Below are 19,257 nucleotides of genomic sequence, written 5' to 3' on the forward strand. Positions count from 1 at the left end.
GTGTGTGTGTGTGTGTGCGTGCGTGCGTGCGTGCGTGCATGCGTGTGTGCATGTCTGTGTGTGCGCATCCCATCATCAGCAACAGACTGTGCTTCAGCAGGTGCAGAACCTCAAAGCAAATATGAGCGGCCTGATATTACAGGAGACATCTGGCATGTGGACATTTATGCTCAGCTGTGTGCATACAGTATGCCTGTCCATTCTGTGTGTGTGTGTGTGTGTGTGTGTGTGTGTGTGTGTGTGTGTGTGTGTGTGTGTGAACAATATCAGCCCTACAGTTGTCAGTTGGCATTCGTGCACTGTTGACTGTGTATATGAGTACATGCATTTTTTTTGTGATCTTAAGGAGATTACACGTTTCCCAACGTCTGTCCCCCTGTGTTTGTGTGTCTAATTTGATTTTGTTGAGTTGCACAAGCCCACGGCTCCAATTCATGACACTGCATGGCAAATACACTGTTCTGTGAATCTACTTCTACTATCTGTCTGTAGTGCATTTCTGACTCGCCTGATTGACTCGCCCCACACTAGGTAACTGTATGTACTTTCTAATCAAAATCCATGAACAGTTGTGTGTATGTCTACAACTCATCAAACTGGCCTTGTGCACAGATGGCACACAGATAAAGATGCATGTCCTGGTATAAGTTACAAGGTGTGTGTCTACGACCATTTGTGCATTTCCAAGTCTATGTGCAGCTTTGTGAAGCACTTTGTATCTTTACTTTGAAAAATCCAAAACACATAAATTATCTTTATTATTAGTACTAGTATTGTCTGTGACTCACCAGATTGGCCTCACTGGGTGCATGGTACTTCTCTGTGCCCATGCGGACCAGTCCGTCATTGTAGAGAAAAATGCGAAGTGGGTCACAGGAAGTGACGAGGATGTAGATGCGCAGGTCAAACTTGTAGCCCTCCATCAGGAAGGGCTTGTCCAGGTACTCCTGAACGATAAAGTGTTCCTGGGCTGGCAGCTTCTCACAGTTACGGATAAGCGAGATCCTGGATAGACGGAAACTTTATTAATCCTCGGGGGGGAAATTGGGGTGTCGTCAGCAGCATAATAAAATATGGCATAGTGAAGACAAAAAAGATAATTAAAAAAATGATAGATGGCAGTATAGCAGGGACCGTGAACATGACTGATGACAATGGCACCGTCTTATATATCTGTTGAAGCAACACAAATTTTTATCCAAATAGTGTACAGATTGTATGGGTTTAACAAAATATTTCATTTTAAATCATCATGAAAAGTTGGGGACATATTACTGGGGTGCCACATCTGCCTTGATACTTTCAATCTTCAAATCATAAGATGAACTTTGGCCTGCTTTTGTCTTTCAAAGCACTGGATAAAAAGTACTAGTATGAAGAGCAATAGATGCAATCAGAGGGAGAAGATGTGTCCTTGAGCATGGAATGACTCTTACATTTACACTGAAGACGTTCAGCCTTTAGGAGTGAAAGGGTCAGAGCCATTGTGCCCTAATGGTATTCATGTGACCTTCCACTGCTACAGAACCTTCAATGAAAACATATGTAAAGGAGTGCGCTCAGCATGCCTCAGGGCTGGCTTGGGCAGGACAAGCTGTTTGGCTCTGAGGGGCATTGAATGTTCCAAAACCTGTGTTACTTATTACCTGGTCATCTAAATAAAACTGTTAAAAAATAAATGTACAAAAAACAGACTGGTACAACACAAATGCTGGTTTGTCTGAGAAATACTCTGCGAGCATCTGGAGAACATTGTGATTTTCTGAAGCCAAACTCTGCAATGTCTGAATGGCACAGTGCATCAAATGCTGTAGCAGGGTCTTTTAGCTGTGTGTAGGTTAATAGGAGCAGACGTTGCGCTCGGTTTCGACCTCCACTCTAATTCCTTTGCTTTAGTCTCATGTCACTGGCACTCAGGCCTTATAGTATGCAGGCCATTGCTAGCTGGACTCTAGAATGAGTTGTGTTAGTTTGTGTGCATCCATGTGGCTGTGCACGCGAGGGTGAGGGGCAATATTTTCAAAACTTTGTGAATGTGAAAGTGTGTACTGTATGTCTGTCCGTATGTGTGTAGGTGTATGCATGCGTGCAGGGAGGGTGAGGGGTCGTTCCTAAACAATCTCCCACTATGTACAAGCATTGTGACTGACCTATATTACCATCTCTCATAGTTAAGGCCGACTTGGCCTAAATTGGTTACATGCACAGCCTGGAAGCTATACACATATTTGGCCAAGATGTAAAGATTTTATTGTTCAAAAAGTACAGTTTGAGGTATCAAGATATTGTGGCACCAAGCCACCCGAGTGCAAACATTGTTCTGCTCTGTAATCACAGCCAGAACATACAGTAACCTGGGAACAATGCAACCTATGTTGTTGTAATGTAACCAAAGAATTCACCTGCTCGGTTAACTCTAATGAAGCAAAAACACTGCATTGTTAATGAGCTTCTAAAGCTTGATTTATGGTTACGCCGTACCCTACGCCGTACCCTGTGTAAACCTAGACTGGGATCAGGTATTGCCTTTCAGGTTATGATCTTAGTTCAGCAGTTGTCTCTTCAGAGGTTTGATAAAACCTTTCCAGCTTGTATATCTGCCTTAGTTTAATGTTGTTGGTACTGTCAGGTTTATCAATCACTCCTCATCACCACTTACTCCTGCCAACTAAAATACTGCCCTATTATAGACAAACACTTCATTGACCTGCTTATCACAGTGCTTGAACAGAAAAGAACAGGTACAAGTTGATGGTAGGCTGACCGACGATGCCTAACAGGCAGACAGCAAGTTGAATGATGAGGACAGGGTTAACGGTGTGAGTTAGTCAAGGAGGAGTAGCTGAGGAGAAGACGACATGATTGATGAGCTGGGGTGTCAGATAATCACGGCCCACTCTCCCCTGCCTATTTAATTTGGCACCGGAGGGGATCTCGCATTTTTTAAGCCCTGCACACGCTTTTATTTTGTTTCCCTTATAACAAGCTGTGCTTCAGACACAAACAATAACTTAATTTAGTTGGCCGACGAAAAAAAAATTACAGGGGGTAGATATAACTTAATTTCCTGCCGCGTCACACCATGCAAAAAAAATTTAGAAAAATCTAATCTTGTGATCCGCCCGCCATTGAGTGGTCGAGCTAAACTTATCATCTTTCATATTCTTAATGTATTGCTATTATTCAGCCTTTGCTGCCTTTTATTCTTTAATAAATAAGGGCTTAGTGCAGCATGGAGTTATAAGTAATGCTCACATTATACCAGAAAGGACAACTTCAAAGAGAATTAGAGGGAGAGATGAAGCATACTGAGCTATTTGTACTTCAATATCCCCACCTATTGGTGCCAGTAATGAATGCACTCCAAAGTATTTCTTCACACATTCACTTCAGGGATCACATTTTCAGAGAATTAGAAGTCAAAAAGAATACTAGATAAATGTTTCGCAATCTGAGCCGTTTCAACGTATTCTGAAGTGTTCAAGAGAGCTGTGTGCAATGTGCAAAGCAAAAACTAATTATTTTTAAAGGACCCTGTATTTTAGCCAAATCATAATATTCACAGTCTGGCCTGCCTTTTACTTTATGTTTTATTTTATCAAACAGAATTATTTGTAAAACCCATCACACTTGAATCTTTGAACTTGAAAACACTTGGCACTTCCACTTTATTTTAATCTATCCAGGCTTGACATCTGCGCAGGTCAAATCATAGTAGAATTCTGTTTGGACTGTCAAATGAGTTGGTTATGGCTCATACATAAAACATTAGAATCAGTTACTGGGTTTATTTTAGAGACAATTTAGGATACTTGTGTTGTTGACCACTTCTGTTGCATCCATCCAGTGGTTGTGTCCAGTGTGCCCTACTATGACATGAACTACTACGACTACCATTGTAGTCACTGTTCCATTATCTTTATTGTGACTATTTCTGCCACTGTTCATCACACCCCCAACCGGCATCGTCAGACACCGCCTACCAAGAGTCTGGGTCTGTCCGAGGTTTCTTCCCGAAAGGGAGTTTTTCCTCGCCACTGTCGCAATAGCTACCACTAATGCTTGCTCTTGAGGGAATTATTGTAATTGTTGGGGCTTTGTCTTACTCTGTCTGTAAAGTGTCTCGAGATAACTCTTGTTATGATTTGATACTATAAATAAAACTGAATTGAATTGAATTGAATTGGTTTGTGATGGTAAAGGACTGAGCAGAGAAGCCTAAATGTCCCTTTCCCCAGGTAGCTTCCTCGTTATTCATCACCAGATCTCCCAGTCAGTGGTACCTGGAAACCTTCCAGAAGCCAGAGAGCTTTCATACTAGATGAACAAAACCAACTTCTCAAAGCAAAGGAGCTTAAAAATCAACACCACCCCCACGGTCACCCATGCTTATAATGTTCAGTGTTGTTGACACTTTGTCAATGCCTGTGAGGGCAGTTAATTCAACTCTTTGGTAAACATTGGTTTGTAATGTTTTGTCCACCCCTATTTACTTTACTTATTAAGCCGCCTACACATGATCAGCTGTAAAACCGTGAGGTAGGGCGCAGAGCATAGTGCAGACACTTCAGAGGTATACATCATCGCTTCTGGCTATCTCACATACAGCTGTTATCTCATAGATTGAACTTTGAAAGTTCAGCAGCAACAAGGTTAAAGTTTAAATAATATGAACTTTGAGCGCAACACTCGTGGCAATTTTGGAGCGGTGGGCAGTGTCAAGGGCAGCACTACCGCTTGGTTGCCACTGACGCTCACCCCATACAAAAACAAAGTGGCACAGCCAGAGCAAAGCAGTCTTACCGCTAATCATCAGGCAACTTTAGGGGGACAGAAGCTTCACCACAGGTGTGTTGATTGCTGAAACTTCACATTTGATTGATTTAGAGTGTACAGGTGTACCTGGTCAATGTAAGCGGCCTTGTCACCATGCCTCTTTACTGATTTTCTAAATGCTTCACGATTTCAACTGGATACCACAATCAGGATAGTGGTAACATACCATAGAAATGTGTAACATCACAACCTGAGATAGGCTCTCAGCCCATGGGATTGCAAGTATGAAATATGCATTCAGGTACCACAGCCCGCTCATCTTTTGATAAAGAGATGCTATTGTGAGACAGAGTCCCCTGCAGCAGCCATCTTGGTCCATTTTCTAGTCTGACTGGTCTCTGCTGATGGTACCTCATAAAGGAATCCAATAATCACATGCAGAGACCTTCAGGGAAGGAACTACAGTAACTGCCAGGGACTGTGTGTGTATGTGTGTGTGTGTGTGTGTGTGTGTGTGTGTGTGTGTGTGTGTGTGTATGTGTGTGTGTGTGTGTGTGTGTGTGTGTGTGTGTGTGTGTGTGTGCGCGTGTGTCCTGATTTATGTGTGTGTATGAGTGTGACCATCGAGGACAATGAGGCCAACAATGACATTCACCACACCCTCTCAGCTCAAATACTCAATCTGGTCCTGGCTCTAGGTAATGTTATTTCCATAGACACCCATGTCAGGGTCACAAACCTCTTATTGCCTCGTTTTGTTGTGTTTGTCCTCTATTTGCTCTGGAGCAAAAAAAATTCTCCTCCACTCACTCACTATCTGGCTTTCTATCCTCTGCTTCTGTCACTCTCTCCTTCTCTTTCGTGCACTGGCTTCCCCTGTCAGTCTTATAGTCAGTTTGTTAGATTGGGGCACTTTCTAGCCTCTGACCTACCCGTGACCCATGGCTCCATTGGCGGGTTTGACGATAAAGGTCTTCTGCTTGCGTTTCCTGCGGAGCTCCTTGACATAGTTCTGGAACTGAGTGTACTCGGCTGGGAAGATCCAGGTTTTGGGAATGAAGCTGTACTCTTGAGGCTGGCACTTGATCATTCTGGAGAACAAAGAAAGGGTGTGTGCGTGGCAGTAAAGCCACATTTTATACTATTGGAAAAGTCATGTATTTGTACTTTTTAAAATTAAAAGTTACATTTAGCATTTTCCTATCAGTAAAAATGAAATTTGTGCTTTTACAGCACTGTCTTTCACTTATTTGGTTTGTAATGTTGGAGTGCTACAAGTACCCAGTTGTGACATCTTAGAGTGCCAGCTGGCTAAACACTGAGCTTTGAAATGCTCTTGTTATTGAACTGAACTCAACTGAACCAAATTAATCTCATTTGAAAACTTACTTGGACATGTTTCTTGCTAGGCAGTCCTTTCGGCAGATTTCGCCCATGCCAGGGAAATGGTTAATTCTCTGCAGAGGGACAGGAAGACATAATAATGTTGTTAGGGCCATTATGCCACTCAATTCCACCCCCACCCCTTCATAAAAATGAGCACATTAAAGGCAGCAACCTGAAGTGAGCTTACAATGTTCTGACATTTATGCCCAATTACGGACTCAAAACAAAAAGGTGTCGCTGAGACCTTTCTCAACCCTTATTTAGTTTACCGTGTTTTTTTTATACTTTAAAAGGTTGGGGAGGGAAGAGGCGAGAAAAAAAACCGATCAATCTCAACTCCGAGGGGCCGAGGTAATTGGTTCTGCATCGCAAGCTCCTGCAGTGACAGTTGAATGAATTGCTTTGAATGCGCCGAAAGGGGGGTGGGGGGGTAAAGGAAAAACTCTGGGTTTTCTGTATTCTTTGACCAAATGAGCCTGAACAGGGGCGTTAATTAGGCTCATATGAACTGAAACTTGACAGCAAACTCTCACAGTACATCACTAAATGGCGAAAGGAAAGAATTAAAAGAGGGAGAGAGAGAAAGCGGAGGAAAAAAAAATAAAACAAGAACGCAGAGTGAAAAAGGATCCCGTGATTATTATCCAAACGAGACAGACGTAATTAGGGATTCGGAAGAGATTGCACAATTATGCCAATGCCGCGAGACGACGTAGCTTGTGATGGGAAATCAAAACCAATTGTTGAGGGACTTCTACTTTTCTACTGAGAAATTATCTCATGAAACACCATAGCAGTGCGATAGAGCAAGTGAAAACAATTGGCAGCAAATCACCAGTTCTATGTCAAAACATTAGCCACATTGCTACACGTTAAGCTGTTACAGTATTTGTAATATTCAATCTACTTAGCTGAACTCTTGCTGCCCCTGTCCTAACTCTTTTTAGCCTGTGATTTAATCGATCATTAGTGCCCAGTCTAATCAAATAAGCACTCAGGAAGATGGATGGCTAACGTTCGTGGCTGAGGGGGAGCAGTAAGTACAGTCAGCAGGACAGGGAGGTCAAACAGAGGTAAGATCACTTTCAGACTAGTACACAGAACTCAAAGCAACCCTTATTGTTTAGGCCCGTCTTGTCAACATCACTGTTGACAAGAAACCTGAGCTGAAACCTGCTCTCCACCCCCTGTTGCTCACAACTTGTCAGTCTACCTGTCAATCTTCTCATCTGTTGTTCCCTCTCACTCTGTCCACCCTTCTTTCCTATTTGCTGTCTCCATCTTACCTCCCAGGGTCTGAGTAAAAGCAGATGGGCATGTTCAGGGTCTTCCTTCCATCTTCACCTTTTTCATTTCTTTCTATTATATTTTATTTCATTCTGACATTTACTATTACTACTTTAAATCTAATCTTCTTTTCCCTGCTCCATCTGTCCCAAATGTCTCTGTATACCATCACCTTTCCATCTGCTCTAATCTCTTTTTTCCTTGTATTTTTTTTACCTACTCTTTTATCTCTACTGGAGAAACAGACAATTTTATTTTAAGGCAGGGTGGTGTGCAAACACAGCATTTTCATGGCAGGAAAACTGAAACTCACGAGGTCAGTTATTTGGTGAAGATTAGGCTTCAGGTCAGATTAAAATTTTTAAGATTTTAGTGCAAAATATTTAAAGGCTTGGAAGAAGGCCTTTAGTCCCACTGGTTTAGTGGTTTGTATAGTTTAAAAAACATACCTAGGAATGCTTTGTGCTGTAATAAGTTCGAAGAATCTGCAGAAAATCATTTCATGTTTATCTAACTCTAACTAAAAGAGGTTTTAAAGGAAGGGATTTGGTTTTCTTTGTATGAAAATAATTTAGATAAAATTCTCTAAGCATGGGAGGGTTACAGTTGCTGTCATAGTTTAGTTTCATCCTTTTTATCCATTTCTTCTGGTGCACTGCACTGTTTCATTTCAGAGGCATCTCAAGAATCCTTGGGGAAAATCCTCCCTTACCTTACCAGTGATACAGACATTAGAGGCAGGTTATTTTGTTTCTAACATTTGGTTTGCCTTTAAAGTCAGTTGAACACACATGATCTTTTTTCAACTGCTGCTCGAGACTTTTCCCTTGCAAAGTTACATACTGTACATCCACTGGGAGCTGATCAGTATCATGGTCTTTGGCTGCTAGCCACTGAGCAGCTTTATTGGAGCATACTGTAAAGGTTAAAGGTGCTGTAGGTAGGATTGTGAAAATCCAGGACTTAGCCAAAGAATTTGAACATCGACAACTTCTCAGTCCCTCCCCCCCTTTCTGCTAAAGCCCAAACAGTCTCCTAAACCCTTCCCCCCACAAGGGAGAATGAATGAGTGTGCATGAGCAGTGATTGACACGCAGTTAGACACCCCCTCTGGCCCTGATTAGAGGATCTGAACAGGGAGCTGTGGATTTTTGCAAATCACACTACAGGCTGTAGGTGGTGCCAGAGGAGCTGGATTCTTTTCTAAATTACCTCTTTCATGTAGTTCTACTCAAACATAGGGTCAGTTTCAGCAAATATGACAGAAGGTTAGTTTTATAAGTCTTACCTACTGCACCTTTAAGATCCATTTTTTTCCTTTTCAGGGCAGCAATTGGCTCTGAAGACCTTATTCTTAAGCTCTCTTGTCTAACCTCTAGGCTACGGAGCCTCTGAACAAGGTGTGCTGACTTGACATGGTAGCGATGCAGTGTACCTGATAATTCCTGAGCTCAGCGATTTTCTCGTGTTGCACGGCCGAGTCATTCCAGATGAGGTTGGCGGTCTCGTCATCTTCCCGGGTCTTGATGTAGTCCACCTCTTTGATGACTATACGAACTGGGGGAAAAAACTCACATTAGATTGTATTCCATTATTAAAATTAACTATGCAGGTGTTTAAATACATTTTCATGATCACAAAGTAACTATTATAGATGAAAAATGAGAGCAAGATGTGACTTGGACCCACAAATTAAATATTTTTTTTTACTTTATAGATCAATATTTCACTCAAACATGTTGCTGGGCTTCATTTCTGTTTCTGCATATATTAAGAGAAAAATTAGTCCGGGAGATGATATATCAAAAAAGCTCACAGCAATATTTGCCATTCATGGAATGGTTGCAGAGCAGCCAATCGTAATACCTCTCTTCAATAAGATAAATTAATTGTCTGTAATGCATTTAAATCCCAATGGAAACCCCATAGTATGAGAGATAGGTGGCAAGCCCATTTGGACATTAATCTGACAACTATTCATTATTCAGTTAGTAATGAAAAATTCATTTGCCCTAACGAAACAAGGTATTAATTAATTTCTTGAAAGCCTTCACAAACCTGGAGAAGGCTTGCCTAATGTTGCATGATGGCACATGAATGGGAAAAAGGTGTTTCTGATGTAACTTCATCCATCTGTTAACGTTAGTAGAGGCTAACAGTGTTTAGCTAACTGGAACAGGGAGGGTTTACATCACAGCAGGCCTATGCTTACAGCTACCAGTAGGGCTTTTGAGTACAAAACTATAATCAATCCTTTCTTACACATCTCACGAAACAGGCATCCTAAGGGCCAGAGTGTACAATCCCTTCTCAGTGGGTGTAAAGCAAATTTCCAGCACCATATTCCCTGACCTTTAACCTTTACCTGTAATACTATCAATTCTAAAACAAAAAAAGACAGGTAACAGCAAAAATGAGCCATCCATCTGGCCCTTAGTGTTAATTTTCCTTCAAAATAGCCCTGCACTACTCTCAGAATGGCCACTGTGAGGGTCTCGTCACAGCAAGCAAACTGACTCACAGCTAGAATCTCATCTACCTACAGGATCCGGGCAGCCCCCAACTTCTACTTGCTGCTGCTGACTCCTTAGTTTCATAGGTTGTAGTTCACCCCTGAGAGCTGTGCTGCCACACTGGCATATACTGACCATGTGAGGAGTGCTTACTATGCTTCTGTTTGCCCTTCTCAAAAAAAAACGTACTGCCAAGCTAAATTACCTCAATAAAGATTTATGTATGTATGTAAGGCTGAGCTGTCTCTGTGTGAACTGTTGCTGCAACTCTATTAGGTTTAATTTAAGACATTAAATAACAATGGCCTCCTTCAAACATTCCCACCACAGAAAATTAGATTTTATTGTTGGGAGTAAAATCTGCAGTGTATTGTTTTAGATGTATTAGACATTCAAAAACATGGTGATTTCATTTTGCTGTTTTGAGGGACTGACTGAGCCATACTGAGGGCTGTTTCCAAAGTTAATATACAGTTCACTGTGTCATAGTACATTAATCCTGTCTGCAGGACCACCCAAATGTTGGTTTTTCTCCCTCGTGAAATTTAAATGAGGAAAATATAAATATAAATTCAGATGCTTGAAACCTGAGGCTCTGTAGTAAAGGCTTAGTATACACAATGTAGCTAGAACTGACATAAAATTAGCTTACCAGTAAAATAATAATGTACTGTGTGTTCATCAATATTAATAGCATATTCAACATGTCTATCTAAGTAATAACCTGAAAAAAGAATAACTAAAGTTATACTAATCCTACAACTGCAGCTACAACCACAAACACAACTGCTAAGACATTTTAGGCAACGCGTTTTGTTTTCTGACAGAAAACATCAACACTAGGATAATGTACATCAATGAAAGGGTTTCATCACCCATCTCAAAGAAAGCCTCTTTTAATCCTACACTAGCTTCATCATTAAAGGTCCTATGACATGCTGCTTTTTGGATGCTTTTATATAGACCTTAGTGGTCCCCTAATACTGTATCTGAAGTCTCTTTCCCGAAATTCAGCCTTGGTGCAGAATTACACACACTAGAGCCAGTCCCACAATGAGCTTTACTTAGGATGTGCCATTTCTGTGTCTGTAGCTTTAAATGCTATTGAGGAGTAGAGAGGGGGGGCACGGTGGAGAGTGGGGGTGTGGCCTTGACCAACTGCCATGCTTCTCTTGTTTTCAAGCCATGATGTCTCTCTCTTTCTCATGGGTGGGCCAAATTCTCTGGGCAGGCAAAGCAGAGAAAGAGGAGGTAACCTTCCTCCTTATGACATCATAAGGAGCAGATTCCAGATCGGCCTATCTGAGCTTTCATTTTCTCAAAGGCAGAGCAGGATACCCAGGGCTTGGTTTACATCTATTGCCATTTCTAGCCACTGGGGGACCATAAGCAGGCTGGGAGAACTCACATTAATGTTAAAAAACCTCATAAAGTGAAATTGTCATGCCATGGGACCTTTAAGACGAACTCTGTGATCAAAATATATCTGTGTAGACTGTCATTTCTGTAGTGTACATGTCTGTTTTGCCTCCTTTTTTAAACCTGTTTTAATTCTAAAATCTTCATTGAACATTTTGATGTATTGTATTGTTTGTTGTGGTTACTGTGATTTCAAAAGCGTTAATATCATTTGAAATAGGTTACCGTACCAATCTCATATTTGGTGGCAGTGACATTGGCGGTGATAGTGCCTTTCTTCTTTTTGGTGCGCACTTTTCTCTTCCCACTGCTCCGGTACGAGCCCACAGATGGCCCATTCACGGGGGACGCTCCTTGATCCTCTGGAGGAAGAGACAGCATACTGTACAACAACACTAGATACAGTCACAGCTTGTGCTCCAGACTGGGAGGGGAGCAGTAGTTGCTGGAGTTTTGTAATATATTTTTACTCACATCTGCAGGGAATTTAGTGGGGCCTGTTTATGGGGCTAGGGGGTAACTGAATTAGGCATCTAGTTTGCTATAGCTACATGCATCATGATCCGTCATAATGTGTAGTGTGTGTGTGTGTGTGTGTGTGTGCGTGCATGCATGTGCGTGTGTGTGTGTCTGTGTGTATGTGTTTCAGAATAGTATGGATTATGGCAGGCAGGTACCTGTAAAGAATATGCAAGCCAACTAACCATCTAACAGAATACCCCTGTCAGTTCTGAGAGAGTTGGACCTCTCTTACTCACCTCCTTCATTGGGAGGGGAGGGCATCTCAGGGGCTGGAGAAGTGAAGGGGCAAGCCAAGCTTTCTGCCAGGCTTGGCGGGAGGGCGGGCCTCACAGGGTACTCACAGCACCCTCCAAGGGCTCTCTCACACTCGCAGTAGTTATTCTTTCCTGCCTTGGGCTGTATGGACGATGTGGTTCAGGATGGCCCAATGGATCATCTGAGCATCTCCCTGGCGCCTTACAGCAACATAAACAGCAGCAGCAGAGTCTGAGTGGGCAGGGGAGTTAGAAGGGGGGCACAGTGGTGGGGAAGAGTGGGAGGGGGAGGGCCTCTCAAGGGTCTACACAGCCCCAGCTTATTTACAGCCACAAGAGGAGAGAGGGAGGTAGGGGTGGATAGAGGGATGGATAGGAATGCCTGTAGAAGAGAAGAAAAAAAATTATTTTACAGCAGACGAACCGTAGTTGTAGGCTGACTGCTCAGAGGGTGACTACAGTGCACACTGTGGATCTGTGTGTATGTTCTCATTGGACTGGAGTGCATTGGACATGCTTTTGATGTAACGCAGTAGCAACAGCAGCACACAGGTCTATCACAGGCTTATCACAGGCTACATCAGTCAATCTGACACCGAGCGTAACAGTTCAGTGAGAGCTCTGTACAGCTCTGACACTGCAGTACTACTAATGAAATAATCTAAAGCTGTGTGATGTCCGCTGGACTAATTGGTATTCCGTGGAACCATTGTGAAATACAGTATTAATGTGATTGTCAGGTAAAGGGTTTTCAGAATCTCATTGTGTCTGATGCTTGTGCCAGCTGGGTTTCATTGTACGGCTGAGAGGTCATTTCATTCAAACAGATGGCAGCTTTACAGTGGTTTGTTAAAAGGATGCTTCAGGCTATGAAGTGGTGTGGGAAATTAACACCAGTTATCAGCCAAATTCTGTTATTGTTTGGCTGTGGTCTGAGAGTGTGTCTTCAAACCACTTTTGGGGGTAATCAACCATTGCTGAGATGCCCTAACACATTTATTTTTTTGCTGGCGGGGGAAGCATAGTGACTCAGTGGTTAGTGCTGTTGCCTCACCGCAAGAGAGGACTATGTTTGAGTCTTAGTCTTCTTTGTTTGGGGTTTGCATGTTCTCCTTATGTCACTGTGGGTTCTCATGTCCAAGTGCTTTAGATTCCTCACATTTTCAAAGACAAAGCAGCATTCAGGTGGACTGCAGACTCCAAACTGCCTGTAGGGTATGAATCTGTGTAACTCCGTCCAGTGATGGACTGGCAAGCCATAAATTTACAGCATGCTTGGACAAATCCAGCTGCTCATGATCCTCGCAAGTCAAAGATATAGTGCTTGTAGCTGCTCAATTTTGAGCCGACAGTGATCCAATTCTAATGAATTGAGGGGTCAGCAAGGAGCTGCAAGATAAAGTCTTGAGATGATTAACAATTCTGCATCAAATGCATACAAGGCAGTTTCCTACTCAGCATCTGCCTATGGTTGAAAAGAAAATCACAGGTTCTAATCAAGATGTTATAATTTTGCATAGGTGAAATAGCCGCTATCAAAAATGTGACTAAAAAGATGTAGGGTATCAGTCCATGAAGCATAGTAACACTACATAAACTATAAATCATAGGTAATATACACCAGTTATGCCACATCTACAGTACACTGGCTTTTTGTGCCTCTTCTGCATTTCATACAGAGATCAACAGCAACCTCTAGTGGTGAAAATATACTGACAAGCCCATTTCCTATCTACCAATGTTTACCGTCCATACACACACAGATACACCTGTAGTTAATACATGTACACATATGCACAACAGAAGATATGCACTTGCGCTGACTTGAAAAGTAACCCTATCGATTCAGTATCCTCTGGACAAATTAGAACGGGAGAAACAATCCAATCACATTACTTGATAACTCAGTGGTCTTCACTGTCAGCCTCTTGGTCTGCCTGTGGTAAGCACAAGACATTGATTCTGGAGAGGACAGAGACTGGAATGAGATCAGCACAGAGGGGGAGAGCAACAACAAAGAGTCAGGATGATAAAGTAAGGCAAGCTGTGCTTGTGCTTTTGACAACCTGCCCCCACCTCCCAGAGGTGTACTGGCTCTCTGTACAGAAGGCAGGGAACACTGTCTCTATAGGAGCACTGGACCTTGGTGTCATGTAATCCCTCAAGAACAAGGGGGGTGGGGGTCTGACAGGCACATAGTATGCAATTAAACACCAGCAAATAAACACATACCACTAAAACACACAGGCATATTCTTTTTGGGGGCATTTTAGGCCTTTAATTCCACAGGATAGGAGAGGGGGAATCACATGCAGCAAAGGGCTGCAGGTCGGAGACGAACCCGTGGCCGCTGCGTCGAGGAGTAAACCTCCACATACAGTGGGGCAAAAAAGTATTTAGTCAGCCACCAATTGTGCAAGTTCTCCCACTTAAAAAGATGAGAGAGGCCTGTAATTTTCATCATAGGTACACTTCAACTATGAGAGAAAAAATTAGAAAAGAAAATCCAGAAAATCACATTGTAGGATTTTTAATGAATTTATTTGCAAATTCCTCGGGTAAATAAGTATTTGGTCACCTACAAACAAGCAAGATTTCTGGCTCTCACAAACCTGTAACTTCTTCTTTAAGAGGCTCCTCTGTCCTCCACTCGTTACCTGTATTAATGGCACCTGTTTGAACTTGTTATCAGTATAAAAGACACCTGTCCACAACCTCAAACAGTCACACTCCAAACTCCACTATGGCCAAGACCAAAGACCTGTCAAAGGACACCAGAAACAAAATTGTAGACCTGCACCAGGCTGGGAAGACTGAATCTGCAATAGGTAAGCAGCTTGGTGTGAAGAAATCAACTGTGGGAGAAATTATAAGAAAATGGAAGACATACAAGACCACTAATAATCTCCCTCAATCCGGGGCTCCACGCAAGTTCTCACCCCGTGGGGTCAAAATGATCACAAGAATGGTGAGCAAAAATCCCAGAACCACACGGGGGGGCCTAGTGAATGACCTGCAGAGAGCTGGGACCAAAGTAACAAAGGCTACCATCAGTAACACACTACGCCGCCAGGGACTCAAATCCTGCAGTGCCAGACGTGTCCCCCTGCTTAAGCCAGTACATGTCCAGGCCCGTCTGGAGTTTGCTAGAGAGCATTTGGATGATCCAGAAGAGGACTGGGAGAATGTCATATGGTCAGATGAAACCAAAATAGAACTTTTTGGTAAAAACTCAACTCGTTGTGTTTGGAGGGGAAAGAATGCTGAGTTGCATCCAAAGAACACCATACCTACTGTGAAGCATGGGGGTGGAAACATCTTGCTTTGGGGGCTGTTTTTTTCTGCAAAGGGACCAGGGACGACTGATCCGTGTAAAGGAAAGAATGAATGGGGCCATGTATCGTGAGATTTTGAGTGAAAACCTCCTTCCATCAGCAAGGGCATTGAAGATGAAACGTGGCTGGGTCTTTCAGCATGACAATGATCCCAAACACACCACCCGGGCAACGAAGTAGTGGCTTCGTAAGAAACATTTCAAGGTCCTGGAGTGGCCTAGCCAGTCTCCAGATCTCAACCCCATAGAAAATCTTTGGAGGGAGATGAAAGTCTGTGTTGCCCAGCGACAGCCCCAAAACATCACTGCTCTAGAGGAGATCTGCATGGAGGAATGGGCCAAAATACCAGCAACAGTGTGTGAAAACCTTGTGAAGACTTTTGACAAACGTTTGACCTCTGTCATTGCCAACAAAGGGTATATAACAAAGTATTGAGATGAACTTTTGTTATTGACCAAATATACTTATTTTCCACCATAATTTGCAAATAAATTCCTAAAAAATAAAAAAATATTCTCATTTTGTCTCTCATAGTTGAAGTGTACCTATGATGAAAATTACAGGCCTCTCTCATCTTTTTAAGTGGGAGAACTTGCACAATTGGTGGCTGACTAAATACTTTTTTGCCCCACTGTATGTGTGCCCGCTATACCAACCAAGCTAACCCGGCCACCACACAGGCATATTCTTAATGCAAAGTAATCTTTGAAATCTATAATCTGAAAAATTACGCACAATCCCTAGACAAGCTCTCTGATGTTAATCCTAATTATTCCGCATATTATTGTAGGATAATGAATCTTCATAATTTAAGAAACAGTGTTATCAACATCGAATATCAAATACAGTAGACATTCTAAATTGAACATATGTTTTAATATTTCTGTAATATTATGAATTAATAATGGTGTTAACCTCATTGTTTCAGATCTTATTATAATAATAATAATTCATAGTGCTTATAACATTTAAGTTAAGCTACCACGCAAAAACTGAAAGAGGAGCACATTTGCAAATAGAAATTCAGTAATATCTTCTCTGATAATGTGATTACATTTCTTTCCTTGAGCCTTTTAGAGTAAAATGTTAACATTAGTTCTATCCAGGCTTGTTTGCCTGACTACAATATAAGGTCACAGTTTACACACAATCCTCATGTTCATATGTTTATAGTGCTATATTCTATTTCATCCCGTCTTATCTTACCTCTTATTGTCATTTTATCTTATTTTGTAATTGTATCATATTATTGTCATTTGATCTTATTTTGTCTTTTATATGAGTAGGACTCTTATTGTGGCGACTAGTGCTTTTATTGCTGAGCTGATCCATTCTCTCGTCAAATACATTTCCATTGACCCTGTGTTAACCTACATATGACAAATAAAACTTGAAACTATATAGTATACTGTATTATGTTAAAGCATCTGTGAGCTGCTGGTATCTTTTTTCCTTGTTTTTGAAGTTTCTATTAAAGTTCTGGTTATTTTTCGTAAGATTGTGGGGAATACAAGACAACATCCACAAAATGTGTTCGGACTTGGAAAGAATTACTTGCCAAACATTTTACTGCTGCTAGCATCATCACAATTAATCCTTCAGTGAAGCATTAAATCTTCACTAAACCCCTTCCACTGAGTATCTACCGTTAATCCTCTGACGCAATGACACTTTTTCTCCAACAGAGTGAGCCAAAGAGCCACCACAGCAGAGCAGAGCTGAACAGGCAGGACTCCTATGCATGATGATCTCATGCACTTCCCCTTTGCCACACACAACACAGAAAGGCTTCATTGTAGAGAGTCAGCTCTTCATGCTGCTCATCTGCATCACTCTGTCTCACGGGCCCTAAATGCATGACAAAAGCATGTCTGTCTTTCAGGGCATTGTTATGCAGAATTTGTGTGTGTGTGTGTGTGTGTGTGTGTGTGTGTGTGTGTGTGTGTGTGTGTGTGTGTGTGCGCGCGCGCGTGTGTGTGTGTGTGTGTGTGTGTATTTGTCTGCAGCATTTAGGCTCATCACAAACATTTACTGAAACAATATCAGGAAGTAAAGCAATTCTAGTTCAAAACTACCAATAGGGCGCCTGGGAAGCTCACATGGTAGAACGTGCGCCCATATACAGAGGCTTAGTCCTTGACGCAGCGGTCACAGGTTCAATTCTGACCTGCGGCCCTTTGCTGCATGTCGTTTCCCCTCTCTCTCCCCTTTCATGTCTAAAAGCTGTCCTATCTAATAAAGGCTTAAATCCCAGTAAAAAAAATCTTTAAAAACTCTGATATTATCACTCTATCATAAGGCAATAGCACTTCAAAAAAATATGGTACTCCCTTTTATATCAAAAGCAAATTCAAAAGGACAGCACAAATAGCTTCACAAAAAGTGTACCAAAGGAAAAGCTGAACTAAAGCGGTAGACTCTTTATTCATGACAAGCAATGTCACACTTATTACACAAGTCCCTTGAACAACCAGTAATATTGCCCTGGAGGGTTTGTTTTATGTTCTCCTTGCCTCACATGAAGCTGCAGCTTGTAAGCAGTCGTCAAATACAAAATCAATAGAGGTGCTTGAGGAAGCACTACTTAGCCTTATGTCAGCAGAATTTGCTGACACAAGTTCTTTCTCTACATGCAGTACGCCCCAGTCTTGCCATTACAGCAGTGCAGGGACCTTAGGGTATGTAGAACCATTCAGAAGGGCTAAGAATGGAGACATTACACATCCTTGACTGAAAAGCAAATGAAAACAAAATCATTTTCAAGTACAAAATGTTCCTGTTGTCATTTACAGTAAATAGTATAAATTATTTTTAAGGTCTAAAAATACAGTATGCTTGCAAGATCCCTTTCGTAAAAACTATTTCTATCATTATCCATTTGGTCGCTACCACCACATTGTTCTCCCATGAAAAATGATAGCTGAGTTTGCGGACTACTCTCACAGGAAAGTAGTTGGTTTAGAATTGCCAGTGGATCTAAAATTAGCTCGAACCAGTGACCCAACTCTGGCTTCGTGCCTTCTTCCAGATATGAGTAGGAACAAGTGTGGGAGCCGTCAGCCCACGGGGTACTGAAATACACCAACAAACAGCTGAATGCTAAGCCTAACTTCATCAGAGAGAATGATGATGAGAGTGATGCAGGCAAAATGGTTAAATGTAAAATTCAGACAGTGACTTCGAAAATGCTATTAAACCTTTATAAACTACAATCTTGCCTGACCTTATTTTCTGTAAGACAAAGTGGAGCAAATAACTTATGGTTGCAACAATGTGCACATAGCCTGTTTGTTCAAAAGCACTGCAGCATTGTAAAAAAGTATGTATGTATACATGTATGCAGGTGTATCATCACCACATATGAATACAGGTTTAACTGTTACATTGTACATTGTAAACATTGCTCTAAATTCAGACCTAATTCTCTCTGATTATTGCCAGATAAGATGTCAGTCTACGGTTCGAAAAAAGGCTGCTTACACAAACAATATGTGAACTGCATATGGCATGTAATTTACAGTAAAAATGTAAACCTGTATCAGATAGCAACCATGCCTAATTGCTTGGATATTGTAGGTACAATGCTGCAATGAATATCCTGTATTAATCCAAAAACTTCAGGATGCCAACTGTAGCCTGCACGAAAATAAAAGATTATACATATCATATCCTTCTTATGAGCCTTATCTCTGGAATGAGTCCAGAAGGCAGGATATCCATCCAGAACTCATATGTTATGCTGTTATTATTATGTAATCCATCTGC

The 19,257-nt window shown here is 41.7% G+C and overlaps 1 protein-coding gene across 1 annotated transcript in view; it reads right to left on the minus strand.

Moving 5' to 3' along the window:
- ttll7 (tubulin tyrosine ligase-like family, member 7) overlaps positions 1–19,257 on the minus strand; it is a 70,884-nt gene that overhangs the window by 50,611 nt on the left and 1,016 nt on the right. The window contains exons 2-7 of the mRNA XM_078258861.1: positions 12,140–12,539; positions 11,612–11,743; positions 8,885–9,006; positions 6,166–6,233; positions 5,709–5,867; positions 789–1,005 (exon numbers count right to left, since the gene is read on the minus strand). Of these exons, the coding sequence (XP_078114987.1) occupies positions 789–1,005; positions 5,709–5,867; positions 6,166–6,233; positions 8,885–9,006; positions 11,612–11,743; positions 12,140–12,164 (723 nt within the window). The 5' untranslated portion in view covers positions 12,165–12,539. The remainder of the gene's footprint in view (positions 1–788; positions 1,006–5,708; positions 5,868–6,165; positions 6,234–8,884; positions 9,007–11,611; positions 11,744–12,139; positions 12,540–19,257) is intronic.

This window comes from Sander vitreus, chromosome 9 (genome assembly GCF_031162955.1).
Source record: "Sander vitreus isolate 19-12246 chromosome 9, sanVit1, whole genome shotgun sequence".
NCBI lineage: Eukaryota > Metazoa > Chordata > Actinopteri > Perciformes > Percidae > Sander > Sander vitreus.